Genomic DNA, 24,584 nt, shown 5'->3' with positions numbered 1-24,584 from the left:
TGACCCTGCTCTGTGCTGCTGTGCAGTGGCCTTGGCTGATGCTGGGGCTCCTGGGCCTGAACAGCCAGAACACTGTATTGTATTTCCTTACAGCTGGCGTATATCGGATACCTGATGCTCTTCAACTATATCGTGTTAGTGAAGATGGAACGCTGGCCGTCCACCCAGGAATGGATCGTCATCTCCTATATTTTCACCCTGGGAATAGAAAAGATGAGAGAGGTAACGGCTTTTATAAAAGAAAATGTAAGAGAAAGACAGTGGTTAAGTTCTATCTGTGGATGCAGGGGACAGGAAGATGCCTGGGATGCAAATTAAGCCGGAAACTGTTTTCTCTAACTCTACCACAGCTGCTTCTTTGCTCCTCTGACAAACCTGGGGAGGCTTCACAGTGTGGTGCTTATAGGGGTGTAACTAACTCCCTGAGTGCTTAGGATTTGGTCTATTCTCTGCTAACACAGCCTTTGTCCCAAGAAGGCCTCTAGTTGTTTTTGATGCCTCATCCCTATAAACATGACTTTCTAGATTTTGCCACTTTTAACTCCCATTTCACCCCCTTATTCTGGGTGTCTTCGGACACAGCCTGCCAATACCTGTGACTCTCTGGATGTATTTCGGCTGCTTTAGGAGGAACTCTGCTTTCACTCATTGATTGGATTTATTCTCTGGTTTATTTCTTAACATTCTGCTCGTACCTACTGGGCACCAACCACTCTGCCAGCAGGAGGGACCACCAAGGTGAACTGAACACATCCTTCAGGTTGTGAGTGCAGGGTTCCTCTTTTCTGCCCCCACTTCTATGGCCTAAAAGGAGCCTTCAAAATGCCACCCCTAAATGGTTTATTTGAAATCAGAGCTAACCTCAGGGGCCCATCAGATTCAGAGCTGCTAAAAAGAATGTGATTAAGCAAAAATCCACAAGAGGGCTCTGCAGCCCCACTCAATGTTCACCACAAGCTCCTATTTCATCAGGGAAAGCCATTAGGAAGGCAGGCTTAGGAGGTAGTGCTGATTTCTCTGCATTTTTCCTGAAATGACAGTAAGCAGGACAGGCCCTTTCTGGAAGAAGTGCTCCCATTCAAGTCCACTGGGTCTTTAAGAGCTGGAGGACAACCCTAATTGCTGTACTGCAGTGGCTGGGAAAACATACTGGGCACCATAGGAAAAAAGGACTCCTACAAATCCACAACTTCATTCTTGCCTTCATTACGAAGACAGGTTAAAAGGCAAGGGTTTCAGCTCTATAATGTTCTCTTCCAGAGAAAAGATGCAGGATCTGTTAGATGCAGTTGTATTGGGATCATAAAAAATGTCTTATCTCTTAAGCCCTTCTCTTGAGTTTTTAAAGTATTTGGGTGATATTTTAACTCCGACTACCATCTCCCCATCCTGAGAACTTGGGAGTGGGTCTGCTAGTCTCATTTTACAAGAGCCTGGCTTTAAAAAAAAAAAAAAAAAAAAAAAAAAAAGGAATGCCTTGCCTTGTTCCAGCTGGTTGTCTACACTTCGGTCTTCCCATTCATGGTGCCTTTTCTTCTTGACCAATGTTGTGGATTTCCCATTTGTAAACTGAAAAACAGTAATAAATTTGCTTTGGTCTTTGTGCAGCTCTCTGAGAACTGAGGCCCGCTCCTGCTGGGGCCCTGTAGCTGTGCTGTGCCAGCTGGCACTCGAGCGATTTAACGCCTAGACGCATATTCCTTCCCCATGATAAGCAGAAAAGGGAAGGACTCGAGCAGGGAGATTGGAGTCTCTCCAGGGACCAGACTGGGAGAAGACAGGGAGCAGTCTGTACTCCACGGACTGTTCTGGCAGAGGCTGCCAAACGGGCAGGCTGCCAGGAGCCTCGAGGCCTGGATATCCATTTCTCCTGAAGGGGCATAGAATAGCAGGGAGGGCAGGGCTTTGGAGGCTGGAGTCAGGAAGGGGTCAACTGAAGATTCCCGCTTCCTGTGGGGAGTGAGGCGGTGACCACCTCCAAGTCTGACCTTTTCCTCTGCGGCTCAGTGAGGCGGCGCCCCAACCCCGTGTCCTGCCCTGAACTCACTGAAGAGTTGCTTGACGACCAAAGGGTGAGGACCCCACAGGCCATGCCCTTCCTGCCTCTTCACAGTCAGCACGCAGGACCTCCAGAGCTCAGACGCAAGATCCTGGAAATGTGGAAAAGTTTGCATGCTTTGGTGCCTTCCCAGGGATACACAAAAGGAAGGCTTTGTGGTTTCCCATGATACCCCCATTCCCAGCCCCACATACTTCTGCCCGGAGTCACCAAAGCAAGCCCCGGTAATCCCTTAATAGCATGGCACTGTTTACAGCATGCGTGGGTAGACGTTATCTCATCTGGATCCTACCCCCGCCGACAACTCTGTGAGGTCGATGGCGTGACTATGATGACGTCCCACTGCACAGGTCTGGGAACTGAGACTCAGGGTTTAAGCAATTTCCCCGTATCCCACAGCTAGAAAGGACAACGGAGTATGAAACCTGACAGATCCGTCCCTAGACTCACTGCTCTTTCTACTCCCCCACGATGCTCCTCAGGCTCCCAAGGTTCTAAGACAGGTGCCCGAGGGCTGGTTCGAGAGGTGGAGGAGGCAGGGGGGGATTCTTGACTTTCCACTTCTGCCTCACCCTGGACTGTTCTGCTCTCATCTCTTTTTTAATGTTGGGACTTTACCAAAAAATGCTTCACTATTTAAAAATTATACTACAAACCTCTGTGTTTAGCAGTTTTAGGAAAGTGTGAGCAAAGGGTTGGAAAAGCTCAAGGCATTGCCCATCAACCCCCTCTCCCAGCTACATACACGGATTTTTGCTCTGTTAAGATGCAGCCAGGGAGTGAGAAGCCATCAGGACAACACCAGCTGCAGAGATTGCTGATGACTAGGGCAGTGGTTCTCAAACTGTGGCCACCAGCAGGAGCTGGGAACTTGTTAGAAATGTAAATCCTCCACCCCACCCCCAGTCTCCTGAAGCAGAAACTCCAGACTGAGGGCCCAGCATCTATATTTTACCCAGTGATTCTGATGTGCACTGAAGTTTATAAACCCTGGGCTAGGGCTTAGGGCAGGACACTGCCTGTGAAAAATAGGGCTCCCAGGTAGCTCCTGGTACCCTGCTCAGCTTCCAAGTCCCAGCCCTGACTTACAAAAACCTGTCTTCCTTAGTATTTCAGAATTAGGTAAATCATTATAGTGGACATGAGGATTCACACAAATAGCTGGATATAGACCTGCCTCCAGTCTTTTCTCTCCTCTCCTTTGAGAGGTTCTGAGGTGGGGAAAGGGGTTGGTCATGGTTTGAAGAGATGGAATCCTCAGAGGTAAACACCAGCAATTGAGGAAGGTGGCCCTGGTGCACAGCTTCACTAAGTGGCGTTCCCTGGCTTCTCACATCCTGGGGTGGTCTGTGATGCAGGATGGGTGCAACTTCTGCTGTCCAGCTGTGCATTTCATAGACCCATGCGTGGTAGTCCCTCTAAGTTTAAGGTAAGGCAAGAGTCCCACAAAGGAGTTAGGATATGCAAGGAACTGGAAAATTGCTGTTAGTGCCTACACAACAGTCAGTCTGTTGACAAATATGTATTGAGTTTCTATTATGTAACAGGCCTGGGGTACAAAGGGTCTGCCCTCAGAGTCTAGGAAAGAGAGAAGAATGGATGGACAGATGAATAAATAGATGATTGATCGATTGATTGATAGGCAGACACACATACACACATACATATAAAAGCTACCGTAGATAAGTTCATATAGTGATAAAAACTCCAAAAAAATAAATAGGGTAATGTATTGGAGAGTGACTTGGGGACGTGAAGTAGGCAGCATCTAAAGTAGTCAAAAAAGGCCTTCCTAAAAAGGGGACATTTGATCGGAGACCTTGAAGCTGAAGAGGAGCCAAATACAGATCTGGGAGAAGAAAGTGCTGAACAGAAGGAATAAGTACAAGCATCCTGAATATCCAATAAACTTGTTATGCTTAAGAGATGACCAGTATGGCTGCAGGGTAGAGAATAAAGGAGAATACGGTGGGACGTGAAATGAGGCCACCATAAGGAGTTTGGATTTTTCACTATTTGTAATGGAAGTCATCAGAAAGCTTAAGCATACAATTATGATCATTTGCTTTAGTTTCTGTTGTTGTTGTTGTTGTTCATTTGTCTCCTAAGTCTTTTTTTAATTGAGGTATAATTTATCTATAATTGAACAACTCCTAAGGGTGCAGCTTGAAGAGTTTTTACCTATGCATATAACCTGGTAATTGCCAGCCAGATCTTTAAAGATCCAGGCTTTTAAAGATCATTATTTGTGCTGCTCAGAGAATGGGTTGAGGGTAAGTGGGCAATGACGATGATGGGGATACCAGTTAGAAGGCTGCTGCAATCTGTAAGATGTGATGGAGCTTAGAATAGGGAGGCAGCAGTGGAGGTGGTGAGAAGTAGTTGGCTAGGTTGCATTTAGAAATAGAGGTGATAGGACTTGGTGCAGAGGATGTGGGATGTGAAAGAGAAAAATGGAGGAGTCTTCCCAAGTGAACAGCCTGAGGAACTCAATATGGTGGCACTGTTTACTGAGATGAAGGAAGACTTCAGAGATTTGCAGCATACTAGGATTGAATCATTTTATAGCAAAACTCTTATGTGTGTCTTAGAATTTTACCACCACCCAAAGAATCAAAATTATTGCTTATATGTGCCTTTGGAATATTGCAGCTGAATAATCACCTAAGCTTAGCTCAATTGGACTTTCATAGCATGCAAGTATTTAAGTAGATATAGGTAGACAAAGCAAGCTACTAACATCAGCCAACAGACCAAGCACTTCCCAAATGGGCGGAAAATACAGACAGAAACCAGACCTAACCCTGCTCTCCTTCCTGCCTTATAGATTCTGATGTCAGAGCCAGGGAAGTTGCTACAGAAAGTGAAGGTATGGCTGCAGGAGTACTGGAATGTCACGGACCTCATCGCCATCCTTCTGTTTTCTGTTGGAATGATTCTTCGTCTCCAAGACCAGCCCTTCAGGAGTGACGGGAGGGTCATCTACTGCGTGAACATCATTTACTGGTATATCCGTCTCCTAGACATCTTCGGCGTGAACAAGTATTTGGGCCCGTATGTAATGATGATTGGAAAAATGGTAAGCAGGGTCTTCTGATTCCATGTTATAAGTTTTCAGAGGAGGAATGGTGATAATAGATAGAGGGAAATAATTCATTTGGGCCTGCTATCAAAGTCTAAATGAGATGGCCCTAGAGGTGTTTTATTTTATGAATTCCTTTTGAATGTTTGGGGGTTTGACTACATCTATATACAAAACTGGAGAATTTATCCAACAAAACTGGAGAATTTACCCATCAGTCACTCATTCATTTACTGAAAAATACATAAGATCATCTATTTTATGCTGGACACTGGACTAGGAGTTGGGTATACAAAGATGTTCTTTCCATGAGATTAAAATTGATGGGAGAGAGAGGGAGGGAGGAATTACCACACCATGTGAAAAATGCTGTAATAGAGATGTGTATAAAGTACAACAGAACCACAGAAAAGATAATATAGGTCAGAAAACGCACACAGAGGTTACATTTTAGCTGGGTGTTGGAGAAGGAATGGGTCTCCACTACAAATTTTTAACAGATTTTTTGAAGATCCTGTATTTTTAAATAAAGTTCTAGAAAAATGCCTTTCCCTACACAAAGGGAAGAAAAGCATAATTTATTTGCGCTGAGTTGAGTTGGGTTGAGTTGGGTTTGAACTGAACATTAAGTTCTATCATGCATCATGTGTTTGTTACACTACTGGAAAATGATGTCTGTTAAGAACTAGCTTCCAGAATTATGCTCCTACTTATCGAATTCTTGAAGAAAAAATCCCAAGTAACAAGCTAATATGCCTTCTTACAAATGGCCGAGGACTTGTTCCAGTAGTCCTTGACCACACACCAGTTTCCAGACTTTTTCCGTAGAGACTGAACCCTAGGAGAACAGCATCAGTGTGAATCTGGGAGCGCATCAGTAAACAAGCTCCCTCTCAAAACTCACTAGAGGAAGAATCAGAGCCTGAAGCCAGAACTGGGTACTTTTCATCAGTTCTCCCAGTTTTCTAAGTGTGTCCCCTACTTCATCTTTACAAGATATATGTGGAAAAGCTAAGTACATCTGTCCTACCATGACAAACACCTCTTACTGAGAAACCTTTTTCCTGGTCAGACACAGTGGGTCATGCCTGCAATTCCAGCACTTTGGGAGGCTGAGGCAGGCAGATTACTTGAGCCCAGGAGTCTGAGACCGGCTTGGGCAGCACAGTGAGACACTGATGATACAAAAACTAATGAAAAATTAGGGCCGGGCATGGTGGCTCACACCTGTAATCCTAGCACTTTGGGAGGCCAGGGTGGGCAGATCACCTGAGGTCGGGAGTTCGAGACCAGCCTGACCAACATGGAGAAACCCTATCTCAACTAAAAATGCAAAATTAGCTGGGCATGGTGGCGTATGCCTGTAATCCTAGCTACTCGGGAGGCTGAGGCAGGAGAATCACTTGAACCCGGGAGGCAAGGTTGCGGTGAGCCAAGATCACACCATTGCACTCCAGCCTGGGCAAGAAGAGCTAAACTCTGTCTCAAAGAAAAGAAAAAGAAAAATTAACAGGGTGTGTGTTGACATGAGCCTGTGATCCCAGCTATCTGGGAGCCTGAGGTGGGAGGGTCACCTGAGCCCAGAGTTCAAGACTGCGGTGAGGTATTTTTTTCTCGAAAACAGAAAAAGAAAAACTTCTTTGCTAATATCTTTCACTTCACTTCCATTGTATGAGCCATTGAAACCAATGATTAGTCAATAGATGTTCTTTTCTTTTTTTTTTTTTTTTTTTTTTTGACAGTGTTTTACTCTGTCACCCAGGCTGGAATGCAGTGGTGCCACCTCTGCCTCCCGGGTTCTAGCAATTCTCCTGCCTCAACCTCCCGAGCAGCTGGGACTACAGTCACCTGCCACCTGCCAGGCTAATTTTTTGTTTTTATTAGAGACGAGGTTTCACTAGGTTGGCCAGGCTGGTCTCAAACTCCTGATCTCAAGTGATCCACCCGCCTCAGCCTCCCAAAGTGCTGGGATTACAGGTGTGAGCCACCATGCCTGGCTGATGTTCTTTATTATTATTACTTGAGATTTACTATATGTATCATTGCTAACTCAATATTTATGGAACAGCTCTGTGTATGTATGTATGTGTATCTCTACTGAAATGAATCTTAAATAATCATGACTTTTCTTACAAAATCACTAACAAACTCATGCAAAGAGAGGAAGAATTTGAATTCAAAATGAATTGGGTGTAACACATTGAGCAATTTATTTAAACCCCTCTGAGACTTGGTTTACTTGTTTCTAAAGTAGTGATGTATAATAAATGCATATCTTATAGGGTTATTGTTGTAATTATTAGAAATAAATAATACATACTAAATGACCAGCTGTGCCTGGCTCATAGCTGGTGGTTGACAAATTATATCTGTTATCATTATGTTCAAATTGCATTTTTTAAATACAATGAAAGAAACGAAAAATTGGTGAGTATAGTTATTATGCTGTATTCCTAACCCTACTGTACAAATGGTATTTATAACACCAGCATTGTTTAGGACAAATATCACCAAACTCATTCTAGAGAGAAAAAAACACTTGAATTCATGAGCTTGAGTTACTTACCCAAAACGGAACCCCAGTTCAATTGGGGATTTTTTGACTAGGAAAAAAATGTGTATCTTACTCCATTATACTGCCTGTTATATCATCTTCTTTGCACTTTAACAATGAATTTGAGATTGTGGTGAAAATTCCTGTCTAAAAGCAGAGAGTCTAGATTTAGAGTCAAGGGATAGGGCTCAGGAGGTAGGATCTGTGGACCCTCTCTGCAATTTATATATAAAAATATGTGGGCGTGTGAATTTTCTGGACAGAGGGGACAAGCTTTCATGAGATTCTCAAATGTATTTTCAAGTGGACCCAATGAAAGCAAAGAACTATAATAGCTATAAAATTAGGCCACATTTTCTCAACCTTGACACTGCTGATATTGTGGGCTGTATAATTCCTTATTTTAGGAAGCTGTCCTGTGTATCATAGGATATTTAGCAGTGTCTACCCAGTGGATGCCAGTAGCATGCACACGTGCACACACACACGCAGTTATGACTACAAAAAAGTCTCCAAACATCTCCACGTGTCCCTCAGGGAATGAAATTGGCCTCTGTTGAGAATTACTGCATTCTGTGATTACATAATCAGATTGGATGTTTTTTCTGATTGCTACCTTATTTTATTTTAACAAATAAAATCTGAAAAGACCCAAACAAACCAAATATATTACCCTTTAAAGCCTGGGTAGCATTTATATACTTGGAATAACTGAAGTCATGCTAATGCAGCGAGATTATTTTAAAATCCACGTCTATCATCTTAATAATGGCATAATTATCCCAGTTTTGACTAGAATGAAACCTTACTCAGGAGTGTGCAAGAGGAATGTACTGCATTTTCTCTACCTTTTAACTTATGAATGACTTCATTTATCAGTCAAGAATAAGTACAAAATGAGTATATTTGGGGACTTTGCTTCTCTTTCAAGGGGCTTTTAAGATAATCAGTTCAATAATTGATGTACTGATCCAGAAGGCAGATAAAATATGCCTATAGAATTTATCAGTGAGCCAGATGGACTACCAGGCTGGAACTTAAGAAAATGTGCCCAGATGTGTTATACTGAAAGCCTCTCAACATTAGGGAGTTCCCATTCAGCACAAAACAGCCAAGTGAGTCCCTGCTCTGTGGTCTCGGGACAGAGAGCTGATGAGATTCCTGGACACACAATCATTAGGAGTCTATTTTGAAATTGGTACTGTGAGTCTTTGCATAATATAAGAAGCCAGTACACCAAATGCCTCACAGCATGGAAAGCCTGCATATCCGGAAAGACTCCAGTTGATCTGCTGCAGGCCCAGAATCACTTAACAAAATCCTGACTCCTTTCCTCCATATTCCACTTCTCAATGGAATTCTCTAAGCCTAGTACTAAGCTCACTTACATAATTCAGAATAAAAACAATAATGATAGCTATCATTTGCTGTGTGCCAGATACCATGTCAGACATGTCATCATCATACCCCCTCGGAAATAGGTTTTCATATCTGTGTTTAATAATTTAAGCAATTGAATAAGAGACTAATCAAGGGACAATAACAGGATTCAAATTTCTGTCTAACTGACCCCACAACCTGACCTCCTTCCAACTGTAATAATAATAATACATTAACATTTATGGAGAACTTACCACATTGTTTCACATGCCATCTCATTGAATCTTTATAAAATAAATGTATTATTATTCCTATTTTACAAATAAAATAAAACAAGATTAAGCAGCTTGCCCGAGGCCACCTAGCTACATTTCTTTTTCTTTCCTTTCTTTCTTTTTTTTAACGTTTAGGAAAGCCTTTATTTTGTTTTTGTAATTATTTTTACTCGTTTTGTGTGAATTTTTTTCCATGTAGCTATTTTTACTAGCAAAGTCAAGATGAAAACCCAGGTATTCTGACACCTAAGTACATGTGTTTAACCACTACAGTGTATATATAATATATATTATATACACATTATATATTATATATACATTATACATTATAATGTATATTATACAATGCATATTATATATAATATATGTGTATTATATATTACATTATATATAATAAATTATATAATATATATTATATACTCTCCTCTGTAGAACACAACAGAAAGATATTTACAAGATTAGGACAGGATCAGCTCTCTTAATATTGAACCGACTGGACAATTTAGCTTTAAAAAGAGGAGGCCAGCCCCAGTTCTCACTAATAATGCTCTATTTCTGCACTGCATTCTATCAGATTTTGGTATTTGTATGAAAGCTAAGACTTCTTTGAAATATATGAAGCTAAGTGTTTGGGAAGAATGTTTCTTCTCTTTGTTTTGACCCTTTGGATAGATAGCACAATCAATCTGAACAAAAACAATCCTGAGAAATTAAATTAGAACAGTTTCTGTATTTACTGGCTGAGTTTCCTTGGGTCAAACTAGCTTCTAAATCTCATGAGCACAAACCTTCCTCTCCCAACCCATCTTTTAATCAGTGTAAATAAACACAACATGAAGGACCCATGTGTGCTTTTTCATTGATAGAACTTTTTGTAAATAAATGATAAAAGAATTTTATAAAATAAGAGAGAGGATGAAAAACAGACCCATGTTTCCTACAAAACTTTCGACACAGCTGGCTCGCTCATTTTAAAAGAGTTCTGAGACCACTCAACTGTAGAAGAAATAACTAATTAGCATACAACTTTAAAGACTATTTAAAAATATGAATGCATGTCAGATTTTAAGATATTCCTGTTTGGTTTTTAAGTCATGCAACACTTGTGAGATGCATTTTGAAGTTGTCTTGAAACTTGATTAGACCCCAGTGTCCTAAGGCATACAAGGAAGGCTATAATGTGTGAATTCCAATAACAGACACTCTTTTAAAAACAAAATCGTGGCCGGGCACAGTGGCTCATACCTGTAATCCCAGCACTTTGGGAGGCCGAGGCGGGTGGCTCACAAGTTCAGGAGTTCAAGACCAAGATGGTGAAACCCCATCTCTATTAAAAATACAAAAAAATTAGCTGGGCATGGTGGTGCACACCTGAAATCCCAGCTACTCAGGAGGCTGAGGCAGACAATTGCTTAAACCCGGGAGGCTGAGGTTGCAGTGAGCCGAGATCGCTCCACTGCACTCTAGCCTGGGTGACAGAATGAGACTCCATCTGAAAAATAATAATAAAATAAAAATAAAAAAATTGTAAAACTAATTTGAAGCCTCCATTATCATTGATAAAATTAGCATTAGGCTTTTTTTTGTGGATGGGCATCCCTTCAGGAAGTATGGTATCTAAGAGAAAGTCTTTTGTATTCTATGTTTTGATGCAAGCGATAGAAACCAATCTCCAACTAGCTTAAGCCTAGAAGGGATATATTGACTTATGAAGCGCATAATGAAACTGGCCTTAGGGGCTACTGCAAGCAGGGACCCAATCACTGTAAAGCTTTGCTCACTTTCTCTTGCAAATCGGCTTCATTTACTCTCATCAGTTTCACTGGTGGAGAACTCAGCGTCAGATACAAATACTATGAACTCACCCCATTACAGAGACACAAGGAACTTCTTTCTCCCAGCTTTAGTTAAAAACAAAACAAAGCAAAGCCAATACAAGGATTCTGATTGGCCTGTCTTGGTCAAATCCCTGCCTTCTATCACTCTTGCCGGGGCCAGTATCATATTTAACGTAGCCTGGAAAACACACCTACCTTGTGGCCATACTGGGTAGAAACTGTTTATAAAAGGAGGAGGTAATGGGTTCTGGCCAGAAAAAAATCAATAGTTATTGCATCCTCATCTATTTAATATTTTGAGTGATAAAAGGAAAATAATTTGGCACATAAGAAACAGATCCCAAATAACATACATCATGGAAAGAAGGAAGAATGAGGAACAAGAGATAACATTATATTAGAGAGCAGCCTGGAGGATTTTATAAACATGTCAAGATGAAAATCCATCATTTCTACAGCAGGTACAGGTCTGAGTCATTAGGGTGCATGATTCTAATGCCCAAGAAAACACCCTCCATAGCCAATGGGATACCCTGCAGGAGAAGTATACAAACAGCCATTTTCTCTGAGAGACTGGTTGGTGGTAGAATACTATGCAGTGGGGTGGGGCCACAAGAATAAGAATATAATGGATATTTGGTTTATCCTACCTTCATTTATAGGCAGTTTTTGTTGTTGTTGTTTTGTTTTGTTTTTGAGCTTTCCAATTTTTCATTAGCCTTTCAGAACTTAGAAAGGAGGTTTACAGCATTGTAGTCGCTCTTGGAATAGTTCAACTCTCCCAATTCCAGTTTCTCTAAGAAGAAAGAGACCCAAAGAGGACACTTGCCTCCCCCAGGAGCAGAGAAAAAGTTAGCACCTGATTCACACAGAGGCCTAAGCTTCCATTTATATGACTCCTATGCCTAGCCTATGTGGGACCTATGCTCGGTCCCACAGACAGCAATGAAAAACGAAGAGGCTTCATCTGTGTGTGCACTTTTTAAAATGTTTTTTGAGTCACTGATAGAATTCTGTGGACACTGGCTTCAACAGACCAAGCATCTTCTTATCTGGACACAACTCCCTGTCTAAACATCCCTTCCCAGCAGTCTAGAAAGTGGACCTCCTCCAAAGGTTCCCATCATTGTCAGCAATTATAAGAACACTCAATCATATGGGTTTTCTCTTGTTTCTCCCTCTGCTTCCCCACCCTTCCAGATGATAGACATGATGTACTTTGTCATCATTATGCTGGTGGTTCTGATGAGCTTTGGGGTCGCCAGGCAAGCCATCCTTTTTCCCAATGAGGAGCCGTCATGGAAACTGGCCAAGAACATCTTCTACATGCCCTATTGGATGATTTATGGGGAAGTGTTTGCAGACCAGATAGACCGTAAGCAAGTTTATGATTCTCATACACCAAAGTCAGGTATTTAAATTCAATTCGGTTATGTCTTTTCCAAGTTCATTTGTTTGTTCTCAATAAATGGCTCAAGATAGAGGACTGATTCCTAGCTTGCTATCTTGGAGGAAACAAAAATTACAGAAGGTGAATACACAATTTTAGCAAAGTAGTTCTTGGGTGTTTCTTTAGGTACGTCATGTTCTGTGACACGAATCGACATCTGGTATACCAAATTTGATCAAACAATGAACCACTTAGAAAGATCTAAATTACTTTATGATTCAAACTCCGAGGGCCATGTGTTGAATATTTCAGTATCAGGAATATTTTATGTCACTACCTCCCTACCTCTACCCCAGCCACCAGCCCCAGCCTTTAGAAAATAAATTTCTTGAGTTGGACTTCAGAACAAATAAACAATGCTCGATTTCACCATCAGAATTCAAGAGTAAGGGCAAACATCTGCATGGTATTTTTCTTGCACTGGAAACTATCCTCCAGCTCCCTTTCCCACTGTCTTAAATTATGTGCTATTGAGACTCATAGGAAGCTAGTATTCATTGCCTGGAAGTATGGAAAATGCCTTAGGTCATAAACTGAGTTGCTTGCTATAAATGCCAAAAAAGAAAATAGTATCTATATTATGAAACGATTCAGTGTGGGGAGTGAACGCCAGCAGGCCCCCAAGGTTTCATGCCCTAATAGATGCTGATTCTCTGTAATAAACACTCCTTTTGTATGGAGTTTGAAGCTAGTTGTATCCTAGGAGTCTGTTCCAGGATTTTATTGGGAACAAATGTCAGGACACACCAGGCATTGGGAAATTTTTTGGGAAGAAAGCATCATTAAAGAAACATCTTTCAGTGTGGAGGAGTTGAATCCCAGGAGCAATGATTTCTCATTTCCCCTGAGGAGTTTAGTTCTGGAAATAACATCCCTCCAACATTGTTGAATTAACATTTTTCAGACATTTTTTTGCTGACAGGCCAGCCATCTGAGCCCTGGACTGTGGACATGGATTAGGGTTACATAACCAGGTAGTATAGCTTATTAAGAGCAGGAGCAGAGACTAGTTAGTATCCCCACTCCCACTGACCATCCCCAGTAGGACTGAGACCAGGAAAATAGGGACAAGGCAGCAAAGAGTGTGAGTCCTCCAGGCCTGTGAAGAGGATGTGTACGTTGGCAACAGAACACACCGGTACGTCATTTATTCTTCCACGATGGATTTTGAACAAACACACTTTCCTTCTCAAAATGCATTATCTAAGGCAATCAAGACTTTTTGGAACACCTAATTGGAACAAATACTTGTTTCATGAGACTTTGCCAACTCACTGAGGAAGAATTTTAACTCCATCTCCTGGCTGTAATATCTTTGGCTGACAATGTGCAGCCTTCACCAAGACAGCTTGCCAGGGACTGGGGAAAATCCTTTTGAGAGCCTGCTTTCAAACAGTCCCTAAAGGCAAAACAACACTTTTTAAAAACCCACCTATGACCATTTTCCTCACAGATAAAATGTGCTATTTCCCCCCAAGAAATTGTTTTTCCACTTAGTTACATTATTTTGCCTTTTTTAGTTTTCCTTTCTGCTCCAAAATGAGATTAAGCCCCCAGGGAAGTTTTGACAATGCCACATTTTGGGATGGGAGAAGGAGGGAGGTGTAGGTGTGTTTTATAAATGGGATTCTGTCTGTCCCTCTACAAGTGGCCATTTATTGATGTTGTACTATGAACCCAGCCTAGTGCAACAAACACCACCATCTGGCTGAATAAGAGGATTTATTATTGTTATTTTAAAAGAAGGGCTGATTGTAGTTTAGAACTTGAAAACCCCATGGAGACAGAGAAGATGTGTTCTGTGTGAGTGAAACATGAAAATAGATTTCCCACACTGTTAATTAGATCTGTGGAGCTCTACGTGTGTGAGAATAAATTTCAACTCCAAACCTCAATGTATAACTGACCCAGCCTTGGATAGATGCAGCCTTCGTGATGCCCTTCCCCAACCACTTACCTTCCTTTTCGATGTTCTGAAAGAGCTACAATGGTAGCCACTGTTCTAAGCTAAATCAGCCAGTTTTCTGTCTAGTGCTAGTGAGTATTTGTCCTTTCTCAAATGGATATAGAAGGCTGCCCCCAAAATCTGTCATGACATTTGGCCAAGGTCATTGAACATTCCTGTCCTCCAAATGATTTAATATTCATGTTATGGCCCTGGATGGGCCCAGTGGGGATTGGGTGACTGCCCTAGCTGGTCATTCAGAACTGCTCTGGAGTCCCAAGTACCAAGCTATTTGAGAAAGGTACAAATCTTTTATGCTGCCCTACGATGTCTTGCCTCTTTTCTGTGTCGTGCCCAGGTTGGTTTGTGAAGCATGTTTTCAGGCTGATCGGATCTCATATCCGCCTGGACCCACAGCCCTGCCCAGGGTCTCCAGTCCCATCCTGTGGGTGTACCCCGTGCGGGCCTTCTGAAATGCTGCTCATTCAAACACACCTTCGCAGAGTGACTCATTTCTAACGGAATGCGTGTGCTCCATAGCTAACTCTTTTTTTTTTTTTTTACTTCAGAATTGCTGAGCCCATTTCATGTTTGGGAAAATACTCTTGCTTAATTGGGTTGGACGTATATGGATGTACAATAGGGCCCTTGGGGTGGGTTTTTAACATCAATCATACACCTCAGAAGAGAGGGCGGCTTTGATGCCCTCACTTCTGGGAGGCAACGTTACCTTGCTACAGATCTTTGATATGCCTTCCACCTTTTCTTCTGTTATTTGTTCTAAACACAGAGATCAAAGATCGATAAGATCAATAAAGCCTAAGATACTGGAATGAAACTTGTAAGGTTACTTTCCACATGTGCTTAAAACTAAACCAAAAGGAAAGAAAATGGAGTCGCTGTAAAGTCACAACATAATTTAGGTGCTTTTCACCTCTAAGCCATGTTGAACTAAACACAAATGATAGTTCAGCCTTAATCTAAGTTCTCTGTGGAGACTGAAATGTTTGTTTTGTTTGGAAGCAGAGGAGAGTGAGAGAATGTGATTGGAAGCAGAAGATAAGGAACCTGGGGAAGGGACAGTGACTGTCCGCTCTACCCGGAAACTTTGCCTACCACCCTGATTTAATTCGTGGGAATGCAACTTGCTGTTGTTGTGTGGTTGGTTCCTTTTTGGTTTGTCTGGTTTCTTTCAAATAGCCCAAAATTGTCCTCACGTGTTTGCTATATAGAATCCTAGCTCTCCAAGAACCAATCTAAGGGCTACCATGAAACAACTTAGGCCCTGGGTTGTTAAATGCATGGCTACCAAATGATGACACCCTTTTGGGTAGTCTCATTAGTGTGACCCATGTGGCATGGCCTCTGAGAGCCGGTCAGGATCCCACTGGAGCTTGAGGAGTAAAGCCACTTAGAAAAGAGGAGCAGCAGAATTCATTTCCACCCCAGCAGCATTTCATGCCAAGGCCGGAGCAAAGCTAAAATTAGATGGACTCTTGCCAGCTTAGAAATCTGGTTCTGCATTCTGGTGTGTGAGGTGCCTAGAAGTGCACCTTTGTTGGCAGGGAAAACGGGGTGTCTCTGGCTTTCTCCAGCCCCTGAATGAATGCGACTTTCATTTATTTACAGGGCATCCATGTGCTGCTGGCTGTATATTCAGATTCCCCAGGCTGTACCAGGGCAGGAGGAAAATGAATCATGCTCTTGAATGCATTAAGTAAGGGTCTAAATTTAGTCCTCCTTTCTGCTTCTCTGAGTATTTTTACAAGTTTAGATAGTAATGTGAAAGCAGAATGTCCAAAACTTACTTTCTACCATGACAACTTAATATTACCTAGCCCTTTCCATTCACTCCAAATTAGCTATCCAATCTACTTAATGCCTGGGTTATTTTTTTTTTCTTACTGCCTAGAGCTTTTCCATCTAAAATTAATAGGTAGTCTGGGGTAGGAAGGTTTTTGTTTTGTTTTTGCTTTATTTATGTATGTATATATTTAGTACAAAGGTTTACTATAAAAAAAAATCCTTGCTCCTTTGTGTCCATGTTGTCTCTGTGATGTTGACTGAATTTAAAGTGTTGTTTTTGTCATGTGTGTGCATGTAAAGCCAAAACACATTCCTGAATTATTTTTCTGCCTCAAATTAATTGTTCCTCACTTCCCATGTGGAAATCAGGACATCTCAAGGAGGCAGTCTCTAAAATACGCCTGCTTATGGTGAAGTTTAGAGCAGCATGAACGAAGAAGATGACTATCGTTATGCATTGCAATCATGAAACTCCAGTTCTCAAGACTCAGGGCTGTGCATCTGTTTAGTATTCTGAACTGACCTTCTCTAATGGATTCAGAGCACACTAATGCCTAACAGCTATAGCGTGGGGAGTGTTGCTTGACCAAAAAAGTATTTTGGAAAAGGAAAACTTGAGCCAGTGCCAACTTTTGGGAAAGGGAGAATTGTTTTGTTGGGTTTTGTTTTCACAAATTGCTAAGGAAGCAAGCCAATATGAGGCACCATCCTCATTTTCTGTCCCTGAAAGCCAGCTCACGTTATAGAGAATACCCACCTGACTTGTTTACTAATACAAACTGAGGCTTAATGGATTTACAAATAACAGAGCTATCTGCAGACAGGACTTTGTGATGATTCCGGACGCTGTTTTGATCAACACTTGTTCTATTGTCATAACATTTAATTAGCATTTTCTCACAGGTTGGACTCCACTTTGAATTCTTTCTTCAGTCAATGAATATTTATTTTGTTTGTACTGTGAGCTGGGAACCAGAGCACAGAGATACATGTGACGGAGGCATTGTCTTCAAGGAGCTTACAGTCCAGGAAAGGCAAGCTGCCATTGACGATACATGTGTAGAGATGGAGCCAAAGAAGGTAGCCAGTTCTACCTGGGGTGGGAGATGAGACCTTGCAGAGAAAGGGAGGGTTGAGCTGAGCCGCGCGATATGAGCTGATGTTTCAGGAAGATGAGAGCAGGAGGTGTAAGGAGAGAAGAATGGCCTTCCAAACTGTGAATTAGTATGAAAATTTCCAGGAGCAGTGGATATTTAGTATGGCTGATGGTAGAGTAAGAGGCAAGAGACAGGAAGTAGGACGGAAGGGTCTGAGGAGACAGACGGGGTACAGATCCTGGAGGACTTACACTCCATGCTCAGAATAGTACCATGATCAAGATGTATGTTTTAATCAGAGCTCCCAAGCAAAAATGTGGAAAGTCCATAAGAGGGGTAGAGGTGGGAAGTGAGAGGTGAGAGGAAATTTCCAATGCAGCAGCAGCTGGAATGGAGGAAACAGGCAGGATGAGATTTTAGGAAGGTACAATCAAAAGAACCTGGAAAGAAATCAGATGGTGCAGAGGGTGATAGTGGGAAAAGTGGATGGGGATTTAAAACAGAGGAGCTGGAGATTACGCCAAGGTTTCTGGCTTAGTCTAAAGGGTGATGTCATTCACTGAGATAGAGAATCTGGGACAAGGAACTATGGGGGTATGGGGACTTTTTCTGTCAGGATTGAATTGAGTTTGAGGTTTCTATGAGAATTCCAGGAAAACCATGAACAAGGCTATTTTGCACATAGAACTCTGGAGCTTAGTAGAAGCTGGACAGGAGATAGAGATTTAGGGATCAACCACCGTGATGATTAATGCCATGATGGGTGAGCTTACCAGCGAGCACAAGTAGAAAGAGAAGAGAAGGCCAGAGAGGAATACTGAGTGGTCAACGGTGTCAAATGCAAGAGAAAAGTCCAACTGGGTGAATATTTATAGACGTCCATTCAGTTAGTCCTTCAGGAAGTCACTGGTGACTTTTGCCAGGACATTTTTATTTCAGTGGCAAGTGCAAAAACCAATTGCAGTGATGTAAGAGTAAATCAGCAACAAGACAAAGCATTTACTAGGCAAGAGGGAGAGAAGTGCTGTATATGTATCAGCGGGGCAGGAGGGGCAGAGAAAGCACAATGCAGTAGAGCTCTGAGAAGAGTGATGTCTTATAATCACCACTAGGAAAGTGGCAGATGTCACTGACTTGGTACATATCACAGGATTGCTCTGGGCCACCTATTTGCATAGATAAGTTGTGTGTTTTCCCAGTCATGACTCTGCACCCCAGATACAGTACAGGAAAGACAAATGGCTGGATTAATCCAAGATCAAGGCTTTGCTGTGCCCACATGGCAGGGAGGGAACAGGGACTAGGGTTATTAAAGATGTTTGCAAGGGTTTTTGAAGTTATACATTGTGAGGTGTAAGATGAAGGGAAAAGAAAGGTATAAAGTTGGTGAAAACCCCAGAGGAAAAAGGAATAATCAAAGGACTAGATTTCTAGCCTGAGAAGCAATTACATTGACTAAAGGTCCTGAAGGCTGTGATTATACGATGTTGTGGTCAGGCAATAGTAAATTGGTGTTCAGAATTAAGAGGTAAAGCAGTTTAGAATAATGATAAGGTCCAGGGGTAGCTACGAGGATGGGTTCTAGAACATGCTGGAGTTGAGGTCAAGTATCTTGAAGCTAGATTCTTCTGTGTTTATCAATACAGATATTGAAGTTGTTCACAATAATGACAGGAGAAGGTGTGAATGGGAAGATTTTGATCAGGATGACCTGAAACTCAAAAAAGAAAGGGTTTTTTGCACAAGAGTGAAAAACAGTGGTTTGGAAAAGGCAAAGAATATCGATAAAAATGCAGACATTGCCTTGGAACCACAATGTAGAAAAATGTGCAACTTCTACTTGAAAAGGTAACAGAGAGGTGGTGTCTTCCTGCAAGATGGATTTTAATTAAGGCAAGAAAATGGGGAAGTGGACTCATAAAAATATGAGAAAGAAGGCCAGGCACAGTGGCTCATGCATTTCGGGAGGCTGAGGCCGGAGGATCATTTCAGATCAGGAGTTCAAAACTCCAGTGACACATTATTGCACCACCGCACTCTAGCCTGGGTAACAGAGCAAGACCCTGTCTCAAAAAAAAAAGGTACAAGAAAGCAGAGGAGTTTGTATTCAGTGATAATTGGGTTCTGGAAGACTCAGGGGAAAAGGAGAAAAAGGGAACAGCGATGAGAGTTCAGGGGCAGAAAGCCTAGCATCATATGAAGACAATAGCCCAGGGGAAGGTGGGTGGCTGGAGGAGCTTGCATTGTAGGAATAGGAGATGATAGAAAGAAGTACGGTGGGAGTAACTTAGCCAGAGTTTTAAGACAGCTAAAGACTGGAACCCTAGTAGTATAAGAGATCAGATGAAGCTAATGATATCTAGCCCTAAAAGGATGGAACTGGAGACTTTGTGTAATAGAGAAGAGTAACTAGATCCTGAAGAGGAACCTCCCCAAATGGCTAGAGAATTCTCCATCTCAAAGGAGGCTCTCCTTTTGAAATTGGCAATGGCTTGTGATGCTAGAGAAGCATCATTCATCACCTTCCACAAAGGTGAACTCTTGATATAACCTTGGAATATTCCACTTTTCTTTAACCTTTTCCAGACTTGCTAATACCTTGCCTATAATTAAATTTAGCACTTGTTCCATCTTGACCATTTTCAGCCTCTGTTGTAATTCTGCCTTTAACAGAGCACTTTTGTTTCACCCTATGTTTGCATGACTTCAAAGACCATGCTTTTTCTATTCTATCGTGACTACAAGTCATAGATAACCTGGCTACTCCCAGTGGAACTCCAAAAACACCATGTAGCCTGAGCCCGCAAAGCATGCGCAACCTATGAAGTGTAGCGTTCACTCTCATACACTCTCACGTGTATGTGCAGACTCACATTTCTTTTTTCTCTCCTCCAGCCCTGCTTCTGCCAAGACATTTTTATCTATTCCCCAAATCCTCCTTTCTGTTGCCCCTTCTGAAAACACTCTAAGGTCCCTGAGAGCTTGTACATTTGGACCACAAAAGCAGCCAGAGAAACTCAAGGGCTATTTCTGGATTCTGTGCTGCAACCTTCCATTCCCTGGGGTGGGGGGTACCAAGCCAGTACCTGCTTGAAATATAGGAAGAGAAGTGAGTACTTCTACATACTATTCCACCACACTAATTTAACCATCTTGTAAGTGAAAACAGGATACCAAAAATAAAAATAAACCCATAGGCTCCACGCATCCTAGACATAACCCACATGTTTCAAAGGAAAGATTATATATGAAGTAATTGTAACCTGGTGTCATCATAAATCATCTCACAGTGTGGCCACAGGGATCTCTTAGACTCCCAAAATGGTGGTAAGTCTGGAAATTCTTCAGAATAGCCCTGTACAGTAGAATCTACTGTGATGGGTGATGGTACTCATCTAGATGTATATTGTCCAATAGCATAGCTGCTCATCACATATGGCTACTGAGTGCTTGAAATGTGGCTAGTATAAATAAGAAACTAAATTTTTAATTTTTTTCTTTTTAATTAACTGAGATTTTAATTTAAATAGCTGCATGTTGCTAGTGGCCACTGAATTAGATAGCACTGTTCTAGAATATAAAAATCCTTTAGAATGCCAGCTCTGTGGGAGCAGGGACCACATCTTTCTTGTTCACTGCAGTGTCTCCAGTACCTCAAACTATGTCTCATACAATGTAGGTGCTCAGAAAATAGTTGATGCATGAATTAAACTCCTTGAAGCAGAGGATAGAGAGTGATGTTGTTATCTGCTTTAAACAATCAATCAAGCAAATAAAAAGATTTCAGGGACTACATATAAAGAAACTAGAAAAGCTGAAGTGTCAGAAATGTCAGTGAAGATGATGAAAAGAACCTACGTTTGTTATAAGGGAATTTAAAATGTGGATTAAATTAAATGTAGTGATCATGGATTCATGACACACACACACACACACACACACACACACACACACACGCACAGGGTGGAGGCGGGGAGGAGTGAGAAAGGAAAGTGGACTCAAAGGGGATTCTAGAGTTAAGTTCCTGAAAGTAGCTAGCTAACTTTGTTTTCAAGAAGAAAATTTCAGCTGCGTTCAAGAAATATCTACTGAAAAAGTCATGATTGTAGTATATGTGCAGAGATTAGGCAGCTATAAGGAAGGGAGGGAGAAAAAGAGGGAGAGAAGGAAGGAAGAAAGGAAGGAGAAGACAAGGAAAGAAGGGAGGGAAGGAGGGAAGGAAGGAGGGAGGGAGGGAGGGAGGGAGACCGGCCCACCTGCTGGCCCTTGATTGTTGAGTGCAGCAGAGGAAGGGAGAGAGAGCTGTGTGAGCCCAGCAGCAGGACCAGTTGAGGCCCATGCAGACAGCCCCACCAGCTCTGAGCCTCACCATGCCGGAGGTGGTTGCCATGCATCCTGTAACTATGGCCTTTCCAAAGGCTCAGTGTTCTGACCAAACACAGCAAGGCAGATGGTTGATTTCCACTCAAAGCAGAGCAGAGTACACCCCTTCTGAATAACATGGCAAGATTTTAATTGATCTGTATTAACAGCAACCAACAAATAGACTGATCTCCACACAGGCTAACTATTAGCAGATGATCCCAGCAAGGCTCACACGTTAGTTGTTTTTCCTCAGATGTGACAGAGTCCAAATAAGCCTGCAACCTCAATATGTAAGGGAAAGGAAGATGCTCAAGATCTTTTGCAAGATACTGTCCAGTGGAGCGAGTCGCTTCCTGCGGCTAGATTTCAGACCACGTCTGTCAAGTGATGTTTGACTGAATTGCTTGGCTTTCAGCCAAATATTTGATATCTAGAACATCAGGCCTAAGGTTCAAGATGAGTGCTTGCTTGGAAAAAGACCCCAATAACTTCAGGTCAAATGCAGGATGTTGATTCTTCATCTTAGTGACACACTCAATTCAAGGAGATGACACCCACTGGTGAGTTAAGGATAGAGGGGCTATTTCTTGGCCCAGGCTGTGGTTACGTGGGCTTTCATTTTACACTGGACATATATGTTTTATGGACTCTTCTGTGTATATATCTCATAATCTAATACACAAAGGAATAAAAGAGACATCCTGCTATAATATTTTCCAGATTCTAGTTTGAATGGGTTCATTCATTCAATGACATTTACTAAGCGCTTCAAGTGCCAGGCTCTGTGCCACGAGATGGGAGTTAAAAAGACATACTTTGTTGCCTCAGTTTTGAAGGAAGTTGCTGAAGAAGACTGACGGCTAACACACATTACAAATCAGTGTGATATATATTTTCATAGAGGTGTTGTGTAAGGACTTAGCTCAAAGGAAAGAACATAGTTTAGCAGTAGGAAAAGGGGCAGAGAAAAGGAAGGGAGGGCCAGATGCACTCTGAGAAAGTCTCCTGGAGGTAACAGTTAAGCTGGATCACAAAGCATATTAAGAGTTTTTCAGACAGATAATGACAGGGCATTCTAAACAGAGGGACTGTTATGTACAAAACCAGAGGCATGACAGAGCATGCCTGGTGTGGGCATATGGGGGCCAGAGAGAACGGAGACATGAGGTGTCCTCCCTGGGCCAGCCTGGAACTAGCCTCTAGGTTAGTTCTGTGTACGAGGTACTCCCAAGTCCCCTATATCTACACTGGGTTGATGTGGACACCATATTGTTTTTGTCTGATTTCTTGTGTGTATCCCTCATTGGATTCTATGCATTGTGGGGGTTGGGGATGGGTTGGGGCCAGGGTCTGTATTCATCTTTTCCACCATTACTTGAGTGAATTAATGGAGAAGAGGTTAGTAAGGCAGATTGCTGTAAAGGGCTTTATATGTCAGGCTAAGGGATTTGGATCTTGTTGGAAATTCACAGGTCGCCTTGTGTGGAGCCCCTTTTTAAGTATAGCTTCAGTTTATGGGATGCATAGGTGTCACTGAAGAGTGGGGAGATCATGGCTAGAAAATACGCAACCATAATGCTCATTTCAGGGAAATTAGATAAGCCATAAAAAAGCCCTTTGTTCCAAAATATCTTCTAAAACAGGAGCAACAACCTTCTCTTTTAAGAGTCAAAACATTCCCTGAACAGGTTAAACCTGCTGACTCTTCTCGCCTTAATGTGAAGTATGTGAATCGCTCCTCTCAACCCCCAAAATAGCTGAAATCAGCATTCAGGGAAGGAGCGTTGAAATGGGGGCAGGTGACGTGGAAGCTGATGGCTCAGCATGCATGAGGTGGACCCTGAGCAGCCAGAAGCCAGCATGAGGCAACTGAGTGTCTGGAGGGCAAGGAAAGTGAGACAGGGTGTGGGGAGGCTTCACAAAGACACATGGTGGCAAAATGGCTTTGCCTACATGGCAGTTTTGTCAAGGGTCCTGGCAGATGCCCAGTTTGCCTCCAATCACTGTCTTCTATGCTGCCTGCAGTAAATTGCTGATGCCCGAACTTGAATATCAGGATCACCTGAAGTTCTACAAGCCTCAGGCTCCTCAGTTCAGTCTGTAGGCACGGGCTTCCTAGCTGCAGCTTTTTCAGTTCAGCTAGGTTTCTCCTCCTCCAAACCCCATCTCTCCCCTTCTGGAAAACTAACAGAGACACAGAGGAGAGAAAGGAAGAGAGGAGAGGAATGAATGCATTTATATACTACCCTTTCTCACTTTTTTCTTTTTTATCATTAGTTCAACCACATCAAAAAATCTATTCCCACTAGGCACAGTGGTGCACACCTGTAGTCACAGCTACTCATGAGGTTAAGGCAGGAGGACCACTTGAGCCCAGGAGTTGTGGGTTATAGTGTGCTGTGTCGATCAGTTGTCCACAATAAGTTTAGCATCAATGTAGTGACCTCCTGGGAGGGAGGGACCAGCAGGTTGCCTAAGGAGGGGTGAAGTGGTCCAGGTTAGAAATGGAACAGACCAAAACTCCCATGCTGATGGGTCGTGGGATCACGCCTGTGAATAGCAACTGCACTCCAGCTGGGCAACATAGTGAGACTCCATCTCTAAAAAACTAAAAATAAAAATCTATTCTCCAGGAAACTCAAAGGTCTGAAAGGCCCAAGGACAGCCCAGAGGAGCTGAGTACTCTCAAACATGCTTTCTTGTGATCACAAGATAATCTCCCATAGTCAAGGT

The 24,584-nt window shown here is 42.3% G+C and overlaps 1 protein-coding gene and 1 long non-coding RNA gene across 22 annotated transcripts in view; one reads left to right on the top strand and one right to left on the bottom strand.

Annotated features, from left to right (window-relative positions):
* The window catches only part of TRPM3 (transient receptor potential cation channel subfamily M member 3), a 903,328-nt gene that overhangs the window by 828,449 nt on the left and 50,295 nt on the right, over window positions 1-24,584 (top strand). For all 21 annotated transcript variants that reach the window (XM_055350775.2, XM_055350774.2, XM_055350777.2 and 18 more), the window contains 3 exons: window positions 94-222; window positions 4,887-5,138; window positions 12,389-12,563. In XM_055350775.2, coding sequence (XP_055206750.1) covers window positions 94-222; window positions 4,887-5,138; window positions 12,389-12,563 — 556 coding nt within the window. The remainder of the gene's footprint in view (window positions 1-93; window positions 223-4,886; window positions 5,139-12,388; window positions 12,564-24,584) is intronic.
* LOC129524622 (uncharacterized) overlaps window positions 1,481-24,584 on the bottom strand; it is a 187,169-nt gene continuing 164,065 nt past the window's right edge. The window contains exon 4 of the long non-coding RNA XR_008668484.2: window positions 1,481-1,569. This is a non-coding gene — a long non-coding RNA (uncharacterized lncRNA). The remainder of the gene's footprint in view (window positions 1,570-24,584) is intronic.

Source organism: Gorilla gorilla, chromosome 13 (assembly GCF_029281585.2).
Source record: "Gorilla gorilla gorilla isolate KB3781 chromosome 13, NHGRI_mGorGor1-v2.1_pri, whole genome shotgun sequence".
In the NCBI taxonomy this organism is placed as follows: Eukaryota; Metazoa; Chordata; class Mammalia; order Primates; family Hominidae; genus Gorilla; species Gorilla gorilla.
The sequence above is the reverse complement of the archived record's forward strand: the minus strand, read 5'-3'. Positions and strand labels throughout refer to the sequence as shown.